This window comes from Scyliorhinus canicula, chromosome 21, assembly GCF_902713615.1.
Source record: "Scyliorhinus canicula chromosome 21, sScyCan1.1, whole genome shotgun sequence".
Classification (NCBI taxonomy): domain Eukaryota; kingdom Metazoa; phylum Chordata; class Chondrichthyes; order Carcharhiniformes; family Scyliorhinidae; genus Scyliorhinus; species Scyliorhinus canicula.
The window spans coordinates 32,485,385-32,502,756 of NC_052166.1; the positions used below are offsets into that span (position 1 = coordinate 32,485,385).

The following is a 17,372-nucleotide window of genomic DNA, read 5'->3' on the forward strand; positions in this document are numbered from 1 at the left end:
TCTCTGCCATCTGGCTGCCTGGGATGCCACCAGCACCATGAGGTCATCCACTGTGGGACCCACGCCAGTTTGCTACCTGGAAGGAATTGGAGTAAAGAGTTAGGGCTTCCACCCCAGGACCCTGAAATTCCCAAACCTTGCCCACCCTTACGTGTCCTGCCTTCTCTCAGCGTGCCTTCTCTCAGAGTGTCATCTAGTGAGTACGTTGTGCTGGAGGACCTCACTCTGCACAGTCACCCCCAGCCACATCAGATGCCCTCTCGCACATTGGTTGAAAGTATATCCCCAGTGCTGAAACCCAGACCTTGAGTGTTTGATTGTTGGCTGCTGCCTCTATGGTGCTGACACTTCTGTAGTCAGACAAAGTGTGCAGGCTACAAAGTTTGATTGAAATGCAATGCAACAATCCTCATCTGAGACTTGGCACGTGTAGCAATTTGAGCGCTGTGAAGTGTTCTCACAATGAACAACGCCAATTCTTATTCGCAGTAGGCTTCAGCTGTGAAGCTATAGGCTGCTCACAGTCAAAGGGCATCAGTGACCTTCAGTATATAACCAAGAATAGTGCCTTATCCTGGAAGTTTTGGGGAGGACAGAAAGCAACAGCTGTATTTGCCACTGTTGTGGGTCGCCACAATATTTAAAAATGGTTTGAAGGCCTCACGGATGAAAAACCCCTCAAGTACCCTCCCGGCTCAGGGGCGACCCCTGACCTGGAATGCTTCAGAGCTCCCCCCCCCCCCCCCGATCAAGCCTAACCCTCTTGAAGGTTCTCCCAGCCCCCCCCCCCCCCCCCCCCCCCAGCCCCCGTCCACCTCCGAGTACTGAGACAACATTCCCAGTGCCCTACATGCCCAAAAATGGAAATGGCTACTCACCTCCTGAGTTCCCCTCAGTAGCCATTATTAAAAAGGAGTACTAAACGATACCCGCTTGATTTCTCGCTGGGGTGCCGATTAATTCTGGATAGTCCAATGCATTTGATTCAATCTCACTAATGAGATTAAAATGAATGCAAATGAGGGTTAATGATATGTTTGCCATATTTGGCCGATATTCCATATTACGGAACTCACCATTGGGAGCAGGCCGGTTAGATAGCAAGATAGAAGCAAATTTTTGCGGATGCTAGAATCTAAAATGTTAGCTCCCTTTTCCCTTCACAGATGCTGTCAAACCTGCCGGTTAGGTAGCAAACTGATTAGCGCCCGGCATGAATCTCGATTTTGGCCTTTCCCGCTATTGAACTGGCATGCCCAGATCTGCGTCGGCCACAATGCAGTAGTTAAATTGTGCCAATGTTTTATATTATGATAGCAGACATGGAGTGCCACATGATTCTTTTTGATGCGTTACATGTATGAGCTATATATTCTAAAAGAGACATATATTTAGATTTTGCTCCTCAGCAATTAATGCAATCTGCACAAATAAAGAAAATCATGCTTAGCTGTTTACAAAAGTTACCTGAATCATGAGACAAGATTCATTGAACTCACTTTGGGCCCATATTTCTATTTTTAGTTACTGCACCTAGCTTGATTCAGTTTTGAGTTTCAATTCTTTGCAGTGGTCCATGGTGAAGAAACCGCTGGCCAGTATACTCAGTGTTGGTGATGTGTGACATTGCCATGTTGAAGAACGGACATAATGCAGATATAACAGGTCACATTCACTAACTTTACTCCATCTCTCAGAAACCTCGATCAATGAACTAAGCTGTCACTGGGCCGAGTAACAAGAGCAGTCACATTCCTCAGTAACGTTCACAATACTTCATGCACATTTTGTTTGCTATCTCTTCTCTCTGTAACGCAAATGTGTTTTCAATCTTTGGCCAATTCAATGCAATACGTATCCACCAGGAGGCATGAGAGCTGCAGGGATTGGTTTGAGCTCTCTTTTCCCTCCCAATGATGGAAGTGACTTGCCTCCACCTGAAAGTCTAACTGAGATCATGAATTCAACATGTGGGCTACAAATTTTACCCCCCCCCCCCCCCCCCCCCCACCGCACAACCCACGATCAGTTAACCAGCAATCACATTAACCAGGGAAAATGTTGCGATTCAAGTGCACCCAACGTTATCTCTGGGAAGCCATGTTCAGTCCCAACCTATGGTCCAGCTCTTTAACCTCCAAACACTGGGTAAAATATGCTTTCTTTGTTTAATTCACTACGAGTTTAACAATAACATTCCTTTGACCTTAGTTCACATACGTGTGGAAATAACTCAAATGGTCATAGGCATGCTTCCTGACAATATCTTGTCATGGCAAGTTTTACCGAATGAGAAATTCCATTCCCACTCATGTTGAAAGAAGTATGAAAATTAACAAATAATTTCCAGTAAGGCACCCACCCATTGTAATTCGTTATTTGACTGGCTTTGCACCAACTAAAACCTACTATCTCTGCGCTGGAGGGTGGAAGATGTTTACGTTCCATGTGTTGTAAAAGATTTAATTCCCTTGGTTTTCTGTCCTTCCAAACTCACTTTGTGCCCATACATTCATTAGAAATTTTGACTGCAAATTACTCTGGTTCTGGTGGCATTGTGACCCGATGATTGCTTAACATAGCCATTCTTCACCCATGAGCAAAGTCTATGCTCTACATATTATTCAGTTGTTGCGGTATCATGCCTGATGGATTGGCCGGGATTGCTTATTTTTGTAACAGAGGAAATGAAGGAAGATTTAATCGAGGTGTCTAAAATTAGGTAGAATGGATGGGAAAGGCCCATTTCTCTTGGCAAAGGGGTCATAGCCAGGAGCCATAGATTTAAAATAATTAGTAGAAAGGTCAGGGTCTCACCCAGACGGCAGTCAGAGTGTCTGGAACTCACTAACCAACACTTAGATATGCACTTGAAGGAAGTGCTATAATCTACAGGGCTGTGGACCAAGAGCTAGAAAGTGGCATGAAGGTGGATATTCCTTTTCGGCTGGCACCGGCACAATGGGCTGAATGGCCTCCTTCCGTGTTGTAGATTTTCAACGTTTCTACGTTTCTACCTCACGATGCCCCAGTGTGCTTCACAGCCAATTAAGTTCCTTTCAAGTGCAGACAATCTCTTGCACTGACTTTAGTGGAGATAAACTTTGGTCAGGACACAAAGTAGACCTCCCCTGCTGTTCTTCAATAGTGTCTGTTGACCTTTCACTTCCATTCAAGAGGGAGAAAGGGCTTCAGCTTTAAACCTTATCTGAAAGACAAAATAAGTCAATAGTAGAGTCCTCACTGCTGGCCTGCAAAAAACTGCAGACTCAGCACAGACCAGGGATCGAAGCCGGGAACGTTCTGGCCAATATGCTTCCATGTCAAACAGAATAGTGCATTTACCCTGACGGCCTCTGAGGGAAAGACTTCATTCTTGTTGTAGGAGACTGGTACATAATCACATATTAAATCACAGGTATGCACAGAGGTTCAAGAACATGAAAAAAATTCTAATTAACTATTTGGCTGATGATCAAAACCCTTCATGGTTTTGTAACAGACGCTGCTGTGGTCATGGCAGGATCAAGAAGAGAAGCAATAAAGAACTTAGTAAAAAGTAAACACCCACACCTGAAACCCCATGACAGGAATGAAACCTAAAGATCTTGCAAAATGTTTGTTTCATTGTCTGGCCTTAGATTTGCCGTAACTTCTGTTTTTTTTTTCATTTGGAATAAAGTTCTACTCTTTCTTGAACACCTAATATCAGCTTCAGGCATTCCCAACTCCGTGAAACAGCAGGAGAGATGTCTTGTTAATTGGGCTGGGTTTGTTGATATATCAAACCTTCTAGCGAAGCTACTAATTGAGGTACATAGAAGATGAGGGCAATTCAAGATACTGAGGAGGCGCAATAAATAAATGTTCCATCCTGTGGAAAAATCTACAGTAAGAACCAATAATGTTGTTTTTCTTATTCATGTTGTGCGGATGTACTTCAGTGCTTTTGCACTACAAGCAGCCTCAGAGCAAAGGAGTTTCAGTCTGTATTGCCGCTGAGGTTATAATGTTCATGCAGTCAAATCCAGCTTCGCACTAACCACTCCAGTTCCCTTTGGAGTTAGTTTGGGCCTTGATTTACACGCTAGGTTATATGCAGTGCACTGCTGCATCACGAACCAGCTGTCTAGTCAAGTGAACTATCCCATATCGGTTGAGGTTTTTCGTGAATGGCCAGCTTCTCAACCTTGCCCCTCACCTGAGGTGTAGTGATCCTCAGATTAAATCACCACCAGTCAGCTCTCCCCTCTCAAAGGGGAAAGTAGCCTATGGTCAATTTGGGACTATGGCAACTTAATATGCAGTGCAATGTTGTTTTAGTTTCATATTGATATTACATTTGATTTAGTGATTCCACTGTTAGCATCACCCTTAGAAGATTATTCATTTTTTCCAAAATATCGATCTTGGAGTACAGCACGTGGCAATCTGAAAGAGTGCCAGTTTAGTGTCAGTTCTGTTCTGTTTTGTGAACATCGCGGGTTTGAATTATGATTGCGCAAGCCTGGTACACAAAGATTCATCAAACCTTTCAACAAGGAGACCATTCAACCCATGCGCCAGCTCTTTGAAAGAAATACCACTTAGTCCAACTCCGTACTCATTCCCCTTCTAGTATAAATTTGGTTCCTTTTGAAAGTTATCACTACCCATCACTCCATTCCTCATGATAACTCACTGCATGGGATTCTCACCCTTAATGGCTGGATTTGAACTTCAGTCCAAGAGGTGAGGATCTAGTATCGAACCCATTTCGCCATCCAATTTTTCCAATTTGCACTTTTAAGATGTATTTTTAAAACCATTGCAACTTTCTTTTGCGTTCCTGGGTCAAGGATAACCCAAAATTAAGGCGAGCTGGGCTCCTTTAATATGTATCTCAACAATTCAAACTCATAAGATATTCACGTATTGAACAAGTGTGTCAGTGCCCTGGTACTGGGTTGGATTTGTTGATATTTTAAACCTTCTTGTGAAGCAACTAACTGGGGTACATAGAAGATGAGGGCAATTCAAGATACTGAGGGCGCAATAAATAAATGTTACATCCTGTGGAAAAATCTACAGTAAGAACCAATAATGTTATTTTTCTTATTCACGTTGTGACTGACGATTTGTACGAAGTTTAGTGATTCATAAATTGACTGCAATAGCCTGATGAGATGCTCATTTCAAGGCCCTGAAATAGTGTGATTGAGACAGACAGTTAACTGATCAAACTATTGCTAAAGGGTGTGTAGTGATAACAGGACTTGGGGGTTGATTGACATAGGTCACTGAAGATGTCAGGTACACATTGAGAGTGTAATTATGTTAGGAAATAGAGATAGTTGAAGTACTTTATATTTGTTTTGCGGGTATTAAAAATAAGGTATAGCTTTAAGCTGAAGCTTAGTTTGTGCTTCTGCATTTGTGTGCTAAGAAATGGCTAAAACCTCACTTTTAGTTTCATGAAAAAGGTGCTTACATGTCTGCAGGTTGGTTTAGATGCCTGTATTGTAACGAGGCAGGGTGGCACAGTGGCGCAGTGGTTAACACTGCTGCCTCACGGTGCCGAGGACCCTGGTTCGATCCCGGCACCGGGTCACTGTCCATGTGGTGTTTGCACATTCTCCCAGCGTCTGCGTGGGTCTCACCCCACAACGCAAATATGTGCAGAGTAGGTGGATTGGCCACGCTAAGCTGCCCTTAATTGGTAAAGAAAATGAATTGGGTTCTCAAAATTTAAAAAAAAATATTGTAATGAGGGTTTTCTGATGTTAAGGCAAATACAGGGGTTTATTTTGAAAGAAAAAGACTGTTGCTCAGTAACCAGGGGCCCCACACAGAAAAGCACAAGCAGTTTGTTGGCAGCTGAAAGAAAGTTAACCAGGAGTAAACAGCTCTCCCAGAAAACTACTAGAACAGCAGGATACTGCACATGGACAGAAAGCCAGGTTAAAGGACAGAAAATCCCAGAAGCCAGGGAATGGGACAAAATAGAGATGATTGTGAAGTCAAAGGAACAAAGAACAGGAATCTGGGGGAAACAAAGGGTCTGTTCCGTAAAGTCAAGAGAAGAGAGAGAGGTTGGTTCCAAGTTAAAGAGGGGGCTGCAAGTTGCAGACCTGCAAGAAGCCAGATATCTTGAAGTGACCGAAAGATTGGTGACACCATAATACCGCATGTGAAACAGTGGTGATCTGCTGGAATGGCCGGGAACTTGAGAGATTGTGCAGAAGCTTGCATGCTTGAACCAGGCAGAGGAATACTAATAGGAAATGTTGAAACACTGGATGTGGATTTTGTTGAAGGCACCCAAGAGAAAGTGTTGTTTCGGAGATGATTCCGAGGAGTGTTCTTCAAGAGTGGAAATTGGAAACCGTCGTGTGAAAGTCAATGTTCTAGTGAGACCAGATGACTCACAGTCTGACAAGCATCTGGGGGGGGGGGGGGGGGGGGGGGGTTGATAAGAAATCCACAGAAGTTGTTTGGCTGACATTTGTCCCATGGTTTTAGATTGTGGGGTGACTGGCCACATTTTGCCATTGATTTACATGGATTGTGTACTTATTGAGAATATTAGAGTATGAGATACATTTTTCAACTTGTGCTATCATTACAATTCTGTATATGTCTGTAAAGGTACAGCTGGGGTGAGGGAGTGCATCGCAGTTAAGATTCTCTTGTTTAATAATGTTTTATTCCTTTGTTAAAAGTTAAGCAGTAGTCCTGTAACTGTGTTCAATCGCCTCTGTCCATGTATCTAAACAAAAGACAAAATTTAGGATCTATCAAGCCAGATTCCACCTTGGGATCGGCCATGTCCAGTAGTAACAACAGTTGGGACAAAGTTATTCACAAAGTTATGGGATCTCTGGCTTCTGAATAGAAGCATTGAGACAAAATCAGGGAAGTTATGGTGAACCTATATAAAACTCAGGTGAGGCCACAACAAGAATATTGGGCGGTATTCCCCCCCCCCCCCCCCATGCTGGGTGGGAGAATTGGCGAGGCGCCACGCGAGTCGCGCCATGCTGCCCCGTCACCCACATGCGATTCTCTCCCCCCCCCCCCCCCCGGAAACCAGCGCCGCAAGAATTGCGTTGGGCCGCTCGGAGAATCACTGCAAACGGCGAACGCCGATTCTCAGGCACGGATGGGGCAAGCAGCCGGCGAAAAAAATAACAGTCCTGCCGGCGCCGTTCACCCCTGGTCGCTGCCGGCGAGAACTGTGCAGGAATGCTGGGGGGGCGGTCTGTGGGGGGGGGGGGGGGGGGGGTCAGGGGGGCTCCTTCTCTAGGGGCGGCCTTCGATGGGGTCTGGCCCTACGATCGGGGCCCACTGAATGGCGGGCTGGTCTCTCCCCCCCCCGGGCCTACTTCCTTCTGCGGCCGGCCCCAGAACCCCGGCGCCATGTTGGTGGGGGGCCGACACGCGTATGAAGTTCCCCGCGCATGCGCAGCATGGCGCGGCCCAACTGCGCATGCGCAGGAATGAGCCGCCCCAACTACGCATGCGCTGGTTGGCGTAAGGAGGCTGGAGTGGCATGGGGGCCAGAATAGGTCGTGCCCGGGCCCTGTTTGCACCTTCGTGAAACACGACGGCGTTCACGATGGCGCAAACAATTGGCCTCAATTTCGGAGAATCTCGCCCATTGCGTCCAGTTCTGGTCACCACACTCTCGGAAAGATGTGAAGCTCCTTTAGAAGGTGCAATGGAGTAATGCTAGACTGATTCCAGGCAGGAAGAATATTAGCTACAAGATGAGGTTGGTGAAGTTGGGGTTGTTTCCGTTGGAGCAAAGGATATTGATAGGAGATCTGATAGAGGTGTACAAGATTATTACAGGTTTAGATAAGGTAAACCAAGAGAAGTTATTCTCATTAGCTGATGGGACAATGACCAGGGAACACAATAATAGGTTTTAGGCATGAGATACAGGGTATGTGTGAGGAAGACCATTTTTACACAGCGAATGGTAATGATATGCTCCTCACTGCCTACTAGTATGGTGGAAGTGGAGATGCTCAATGATTTTGAAAGTAAATTGGATGGGCACTTGAAGGAAATAGGTTTGCAGGGCTACAGGGATAGAGCAGGAGAATGTAACTGATTGAATTGCTCTATAGAGCCGACTCAATGGGTCAAATGGCCTCCGTCTGTGTGGGATGGCCTCTATGACTATTTAACTAGTGTTGAACCTGTACAGCCCAAATATGGACTCAAAACACTGCAGCGGATCGCAGATCCAAACCAGACTACATGCGTGCAAATTTATGGTATAAATGGAACAGACGAGGTGATTGGTCATAGTTTACTGAATGTAATGTCACTTTATATCCAGAGGTACTGTTCATGGTGAGTGGGAGCTGTGTCCTTTAGCTGTGTTTGGCATAACAAGCTGAGAGAATTTGCATTATCACCTTTGGGAAGTGGAAGACAATCCAGCTTCATCTGTAATGTTGATTTCCAGGGAATGCAACCCATGGAGAAAAGGAGGGTAACAACACAATTGTTAGCAGCTAGCCGATTTTATAAGAATTAGTGAATCTCCCATGGTTTTGTGCAAAGGGAGAACACGGTAGCATGGTGGTTAGCATAAATGCTTCACAGCTCCAGGGTCCCAGGTTCGATTCCCGGCTGGGTCACTGTCTGTGCGGAGTCTGCACGTCCTCCCCGTGTGTGCGTGGGTTTCCTCCTGGTGCTCCGGTTTCCTCCCACAGTCCAAAGATGTGCGGGTTAGGTGGATTGGCTATGCTAAATTGCCCGTAGTGTCCTAAAAAGTAAAGGTTAGGGGGGGGGGGGTTGTTGGGTTACGGGTATAGGTTGGATACGTGGGTTTGAGTAGGGTGATCATTGCTCGGCACAACATCGAGGGCCGAAGGGCCTGTTCTGTGCTGTACTGTTCTATGATTCTATAAATCAACAGATAATGCAGTATTCAGTTCCAACAGAATTGGACGACAGTGGGGATGAAATGTGCCACCGGGGAGAAACACGCACCTGAAGGACAGGAGAATCCAGCCCTATGGGCGGAATTCTCCCAAAGGCCCGACGCCGTTGTGAAACCCGGAGAGGTTCACAACGGCGTTGGAGGCCCCTCCTGGCCCCATATTCTTCCCTCGCCGGGGGGCTAGGAGGGCCGTGCCGGGAAACTCGGCCGCGGGGCCTTGCCACTGGCGTCAAGGCCCGCGCGCCGAGAATGACGCCGCCAACGCCCCTAATGACGTCAGCCATGCATGCGCAGGTTGCCGTCTTCCCCTCCGCCGACCCGCAAGATGTGGCAGCTTGATCGTGCGGGGCGGCAGAGGGGAAAGAGTGCGTCCCATTGAGACACCAGCCCGACGATCGGTGGGCACCGATCGCGGGCCTGTCCCCTCCCGAGCACGGCCGTGGTGCTCAGTCTCCTCTAGGCCCCCACAAGCCCCAAACGGGCACCTCACGCCGTGTTCACGACGGCAGCAACCAGACCGCTCAGCCCATCCGGGTCGGAGAATCGCGGGCCGCCGTTTTTCACGGCGGCCCGCGATTCTCCGAGCGACATGTCGCAAAACGCGACACGCCATTTTGGGGGGGGTGGGAGAATTGTGGGAGGTGCGTTAGCGGACCTCCCGTGATTCTCCCACCCTGTGTGAGGAGCGGAGAATTCCGCCCTATATGTCCGACTATTCTCTGAACAATAGGACAGACAGCCAAGCTGCTCCCAAATCTTGTTAATGACTGCCCACGAGTTGTCCATTATTGCTCAACTATCAATCTTGGCCAGTTATGCTATGACCATGATGAGGACACTCACCATAAAAGAACTTGCTCGTGTACACCCATTTCTGAACATTGGAGCCTGAAGCACCACGTAAATGTGCTCTCAGGACATCAACTCTAATCTGTCAGTGGGAAAGGACATACCTCGCGGTGGTAATCGTGGTATCTGGGGTATTGTCTTTAAGATTATGATTATGAACATGTCAGGCAATTGTTCGACTATTCTGAGGGCAGCCCTCTCAATTTTGGCACAAGCCCTGGCTGATGGGAGGGAAGACGTTGAAGTACTGACAGAGCTAGATGTGACATTGTCCTTCCCGGTGCCTAGTTTGATGCCGGACGGTGTGTCCATTTTCATACCTTTTAAATTTTTCAACAGTTTGATGGCCATTTCAGAGGGGCATTTAAGAGTCAACCACACTGTGAGTTTGCAGTCACATGTCGGCCAGACCAATCAAGGCTGGCAGATTTCCTTCCCTCAAGGACGTTGGTGAAGTGGATGGGTTTTTATGACAATCGACAATGGTTTTGTGGTCACCATGGAGACTAGCTCTTAATTCCAGGTGTATTAACTGACTTCAAATCCCACCAGCTGCCATGATGGTTGGCTCTGTGCTCAGGGTAACTGATTCAATGACATTACCACATCGTTACTACCCCCCCACCCCCCCCCCCCCCCCCCCCCCCCCCCCCCCCCCCCGCCGAACGGAATAAGTAGGATATCCATCTAATACTAAAGCAGCATTTACCTTAATGCCCGAGTGAGTGAGAGATGTTCAAGTTAGTTCAGTGAGTCCGATTGGCTGCCTGTTTGCTCCTCAGTATTTATATATTTTTTGAGGATGAATGGATAATTTCTTACATGTTCACTTAATTTTAATTTGATTGCTCCTATTTTACATTCCAAATTTAGTTTTGATTGCTGTTAATTTCTACTTAAGGATGTCATAATATACACACAAGTATATGATGGTGCACAGACAGACATTGATTGACACACAGGATGACCAATTAACACACAGAATACAGCAGCCAATCACCAGACTGGACACGGCCACTATAAAGCCATAGGGCACTAGTTTTCCCGCTCTCTTGGGATGCAGCCTCTGAAACAGCCAGAGCCCGTGAGCAACAACACGAACATCCACCATGTGGTAGTAAGATAGTCTGGTCAGGTTAGCCTCAGGTCTCCAGTCAACTCAGCATAGTGTCAACCCACAGTTCAAGTATGTTTAACAGTTGGTAGTTCAATAAAATAGAGTTGCATTTCTCCAAGTGTTGGAAGCCTGTCTCTCTCACTGCTGTGGTAAATGCAGTCCTCGCAGACCCAGCATACCCAACTGTGGTGAATATACATCATGTAATTCACACTGTATAGTATTGCGTTCACACGGTATAGCATTGTGTCCTTGTGGGCTCTGTCTGTGAGCCCACAATACACAGTTGCGACTCTACCGATACAGGGCGCCAGCTATTCTAATTTCCAGCTGTACGTACTCCCCGACCACTGCACCCCACTCTTACTCGGGCTTGACTTTCAGTGTAATCTCAGGAGCCTCACACTCCGCTTCGGCAGACCTCCTCTCACTATCTGCAGCTTAGCGACTCTAAAAATTGACCCCCCTCCACTCTTCGCTAACCTAACGGCTAACTGTAAACCAGTAGCCACTCGCAGCAGGCGGTACAGCCTGCAGGACAGAGTATTCATTAAAACTGATGTCCAGCGGCTCCTACGTGAGGGAGTCATAGAGGCCATTAACAGCCCCTGGAGAGCTCAGGTGGTGGTCGTCAAGACCTGGGAAAAGCTCCGGATGGTGGTTGATTACAGCCAAACCATTAACCGGTTCACGCACGTCGATGCGTACCTCCTCCCCAGGATTGCACACATGGTCAACCAGATTGCCCAGTACCGCATATTCTCCACGGTGGGTCTGAAGTCTGCATACCACCAGCTCGCAATCCGCTCGGAGGACCACCACTACACGGCGTTCGAGGCCGATGGCCGCCTCTTCCATTTCCTCCAGGTCCCCTTTGGCGTCACGAATGGGGTCTCAGTGTTCCAACGAGCAATGGAGAATGGTGGACCAGTACGGGCTGCGGGCCACATTTCCGTACTTGGATAACGTCACTATCTGCGGCCATGAACAGCAGGACCACGATGCCAACCTCCACCGATTTCTCCAAACCGCCCAGAAACTCAATTTCACCTGCAATAAGGAGAAATGCGTTTTCCGCACTACCAGACAGGCCATCCTCAGCTATGTCGTGGAAAACGGGGTCCTGGGTCTGACCCGGACCGTATGCACCCCCTCTTACAACTCCCTCTCCCTCATTGCCCCAGGGCCTTCAAGAGGTGCCTGGGGTTCTTCTCCTATTACGCCCAGTGGATCCCCCATTATGCGGACAAAGCCCACCCACTATTTCAGACCACACTCTTCCCACTGTCAGCAGAGGCCTGCCAGGCCTTCAACTGCATCGAGGAGGACATCGCCAAAGCCGCCATGCGGGCGGTGGATGAATCCGTCCCCTTTCAGGTGGAGAGCGACGCCTCAGAGGTCGCTCTTGCTGCCACTCTGAATCAGGCAGGGAGACCAGTAGCCTTCTTCTCCCGAACCCTCTCCGCTTCGGAACTTCGACACTCCTCAGTCGAAAAAGAAGCTCAAGCCATTGTGGAAGCCGTACGGCACTGGAGGCACTACCTCGCAGGTAGGAGGTTCACCCTCATCACCGACCAGAGATCGGTTGCCTTCATGTTCGACAACTCGCAAAAGGGCAAAATAAAAAACGATAAAATCTTGAGGTGGAGGATCGAACTCTCCATCTATAATTATGACATCATATATCGGCCGGGAAAGCTCAACGAGCCCCCACATGCCCTGTACCGCGGCACATGCGCCAGCATGCAAGACGACCCATTAAAGGCTATCCACAATGACCTCTGCCACCCGGGGGTCACCCGTCTCACCCACTACGTCAAAGCCCGAAATCTGCCTTTCTCCACTGAGGAGGTAAAAGCCATCACCAGGGATTGCCCGATCTGCGCGGAGTGCAAACCGCACTTCTATAGACCAGACAAGGCCCACCTGGTAAAGGCATCCTGGCCCTTTGAACGCCTGAGCATCGATTTCAAAGGTCCACTCCCCTCGACCAATCGAAATGTGTACTTCCTCAACGTCATAGACGAATTCTCCCGCTTCCCCTTTGCTATCCCGTGCCCCGATATGACCTCCCACACAGTCATCAGAGCCCTGCGGTGTCTTCACCCTGTTCGTCTTCCCCAGCTACGTACACAGCGACAGGGGTTCGTCCTTCATGAGCGACGAGCTGCGTCAGTACCTGCTCGACAAGGGCATCCCCTCGAGCAGGACTACCAGCTATAACCCCAGGGGAACGGGCAGATGGAGAGGGAGAACGCGACGGTCTGGAAGACCGTCCTACGGACCCTACGGTCCAGGAATCCCCCGACCTCCCACTGGCAGGAGATCCTCCCCGATGCGCTCCATGCAATTAGGTCCCTCCTGTGCACTGCCACTAACCAGACCCCTCACGAGCGATTATTTGTTTGCCCTAGGGGCACTACCACGGGGGCTTCGCTCCCATCTTGGGTGAGGACACCGGGCCCGGTTCTCCTCCGGAAGCATGTCCGGACACATAAGACGGACCCACTAGTAGAAAGGGTACTACTGCTACACTCAAACCCACACTACGCATTTATTGAACACCCCGACGGCCGTCTGGACACCATTTCCCTCCGGGACCTGGCGCCTGCAGGATCCACCACTACCACCACCACTGCCGAAGTACCCCTCACACTTCACCCCACCCGACCCCCCACGCCCTGCGCCCCCATAGGTTTCCTGTGCCCCCCCTTCACCCATCGCACTGGTCAGGAACGAAGCTCGGACCGAACCACTCCCGGAGTCCACCCTCAGATCCACACCACCCATCACCACCCAGCTACCCGAAGAGGCTGCAACCCCGGTGCTCCGCCGATCGCAAAGGACGACTCGGCCACCGGACCGGCTCAACCTGTAGACCCATCACCCCCGCCGGACTTGATTTTGTACAGGGGGTGAATGTGGTGAATGTACATCATGTAATTCACACTGCATAGTATTGCGTTCACACTGTATAGCATTGTGTCCTTGTGGGCTCTGTCTGTGAGTCATTGCGCGGCTCTGCCCACAGGGGGAGATGAGGAGCTTGTACAGGGCTCCACCCTCGGCTCCGCCCATGGCTCTGCCCATGGCCTCTTCCACTACCGGAAGTATAAAGTATTGCAGCCTTGTGAGTCTGCCCTCAGTTCTTCTGTTTGCAGGCAGGCTCAGTTGTAAGTCTATTAAAACCACAGTTTACTTCCTATTGTGTCTTGAGTAAATCGATGGTCACATCACCAACACATCAAAGGATAGCTCTTTTTTGATTCGAAGGCAATTCCTTCAAACATCCATGAGAGAACTGACTCTTATTGACTCCATGGAGGCCCCACTTATGAATTCTCATGGTGGCTAATAACAATTCATCAGGAGTCTGTGTTTTAAGATTTCAAATGGATGTAAAAACTTCCAGTTGAGTGTGGAATTACCAGTATAAACTTATTTTATCAAATCCGACATTGTGTGGTCTTTCCTGACAGTGTGCAGCAGAATGTACAGTTTTGTGGGTATGGTCTTTATTGTTAGGGATTGTGTATTGCTGTGAGCCGCACAAGTCATTACATGTTAGGATGTGTAGTTATCTGTCCTTTTCAAAAATGAACCCTTTAAAATGATTTATAAATAAGAAAATATTCTTTTACCCTTAAAGCCCTTCATTATAGGGCGGCACAGTGGCGCAGTGGATAGCACTGCTGCCTCACGGTGCAGAGGACCCAGGATCGATCTCAGCCCCAGGTCACTGCCCTAGTGTGGAGTTTACATATTCTCCCTGTGTTTGCGTGGTTCTCACCCCCACAACCCAAAGATGTGCAGGGTAAGTGGATTGGACTGCTAAATTGCCCCTTAATTTGAAAAAAAAACCTTCATTATGGTTGTATTTCTTTACATGGATCCCTTCACAAGGGAAGGACTGGAGCAGGGTCGAAGGTGGGAAAGATTAACTGACAAATATGTCATGGAACAAGAGGCAAAAGGAGTATAATGGTCATAATAAAGAAACAAACTAATTGTCCAGAGGAAGCGTGAATGGCAGAATCATGTGCAGCTCTGTCCAAGAGCAAAAACATGAAAAATAAGATTCAGGCTATTTTGTTTCAAGGATGCACTTCATGTCTGCAGACCTTATTTCATGGTATTAGAGTTATTTATTGTGTTTTTGTATCACTATACATCATTGTAAATTGCTATGTCAACATTTCCCATTCAATTGTACTGCGTTAAATGTCAGGTTCTGATTCCAAATGATGGCCATGTGGTGGTGCTGTGCAAACTCCTGAAGACTCGCATAATTCTGTCGTAATTTGGAATATAATACAATGCTCACATTTATCAATCATTTTGGGAAATTTATTAGATTAATAAGGAGACTCATTGAATTTTGGTGTGGGGTTTGGCAGTTACCTATGCCGGATCGTTTGAGTTATTTGGAGTCCTTGTGCCATGTTTTAATGGTGTGAGAATGCTCAAGTGAACAGTCTTCGTTTAAGACCTCATGCTACTGAAGACACATAGAACATAGAACATAGAACAGTACAGCACAGAACAGTCCCTTCGGCCCTCGATGTTGTGCCGAGCAATGATCACCCTACTCAAACCCACGTATCCACCCTATACCCGTAACCCTTAACCTTAACCTTACTTTTTAGGACACTACGGGCAATTTAGCATGGCCAATCCACCTAACCCGCACATCTTTGGACTGTGGGAGGAAACCGGAGCACCCGGAGGAAACCCACGCACACACGGGGAGGACGTGCAGACTCCGCACAGACAGTGACCCAGCCGGGAACCGAACCTGGGACCCTGGAGCTGTGAAGCATTTATGCTAACCACCATGCTACCGTGCTGCCCCTACATCTGTACCTGTAATTCTTTTCATGTCAGAGACAGAGCAAGCTTTGAAGTGCCAAAGTAGTGATTGGACTGCTGGCTGTTTCTCACACTTGAAATGAATAGAGCATGCCCATTTTGCTTGTTAATCACAATGCTGAATTATTGAGTAATCTTAGTGAAGAAAAGCACCTAGTGCAGACTGGGTGCGACGGAACGGCCATTCTGTGTCCGAGAAACAACTTGGAGTGGCCGATGGAAGCTGGAAGATCCCGCTCCCGGGTTCAACCCGGCTCGCAACACCTCGCGAAATACCTAACAGGATCTCGCGAGATGTTGGGAAGTAAATAGGCGGGATCACTTTTTGGCAAATCTACGTATTAAAGCGAGACAGCTAGTCCACTTTAGTATACAGTTTCCCGAGACATTGGGATCTATCTCCTTCACCTCGGAGATCTTGGGTGAGCACTGCTCAGTACTGGTCTCAACAAATGGTGACCAGTGGGAAAGGCAATCATGGGGTCACCCAAGGGATTGGAGACCCCAGGTGCATGCCCTTTGGACTGGATGGTACCCTGCCACTGTTGGTACCATGGTAGCACTAGCTTGGCACTCTGGCAGTACCAGCCTGGCACTCTCACAGAGCCACTGCCAGGGTGCCAGGCTGGCATTTTTGCAGGTGTTGAGGGATGTGGAGGGGACCCAATGACCCTCCCAAAGTGCTTTGTGGCTTGGGGGCGATTAAGAATCGCTTCGGGGGTTCCAGAGATTGGGATGCCATTTAAAAATGGCATTCCAACCTCTCACTACACTGAGGTGTTCCAGCGAGCGGAGCTCCTCAGTGTACAGAATGAGGCTATTTGCGGCCCCAGCCGTGTGGGTTGCCGTTTTATAGTATTGTGTTTCTCGGTGCTGCAAGCGCCAAACGCGTTCGCTACGGGACTTTGTTCCCATTTAGTTAAATCGCGCCCATCAGTTTACTAATGACCATTTTTTCTAATTTTCAGAAACAACTGAATTGGGAAACAAGAAGGAACTCAAATCGATACCATTTATTTCATACCTCTCAAGTTTATTGGGTGCCCAGATACTATCAGATGAGCAGCCGATTACTGGTGTGGAGATTGAGTGCGAAGAGAAAGGGCAGTGCCCCTCCATCTGCCACCTTTGTCATCGGCAAGGCAAGGATCAAGCCAGTCCAACTCCTGTGCTGCTGGAGATCACCCGGATAGTGCCACTGTACCACTTAATAGAGAGCAACATGACTAAAGAGGTAAGTGCAATAAACTGCATTGACTTCTACCCACCTATACAGGAAGTGAAAATCCAAATGATGAAGTAGTTACACTACAAGATGCTCAACAAAAAAAGGAGTGTAGATTTGTTGAAGAGGAAAGAATAGTTTCCAATTTAAATGTGTACCAGCTATATATGATGAAAGATTTCTACACTTCATGGAACATTGAAAAATTCTGGACTCAATGACATTAACTTGATAAATGTATGGAGTTTATGGTAAGATGTGAGTTGTTATAGTAACGGATGCTGTCGTGGTGGAATTCAGATGGCATTGTCAAGACAATACCAAGCAACAACCCATACATCTGTTTTAAAAAGAAAGACGGTTTTGCATTTATC

General features: G+C 47.8%; 1 protein-coding gene across 12 annotated transcripts in view; it reads left to right on the forward strand.

Annotated features, from left to right (window-relative positions):
- The window catches only part of LOC119955607 (astrotactin-2-like), a 1,814,189-nt gene that overhangs the window by 1,239,518 nt on the left and 557,299 nt on the right, over positions 1-17,372 (forward strand). For all 12 annotated transcript variants that reach the window (XM_038781996.1, XM_038781994.1, XM_038781999.1 and 9 more), the window contains one exon: positions 16,742-17,007. In XM_038781996.1, the coding sequence (XP_038637924.1) occupies positions 16,742-17,007 (266 nt within the window). The remainder of the gene's footprint in view (positions 1-16,741; positions 17,008-17,372) is intronic.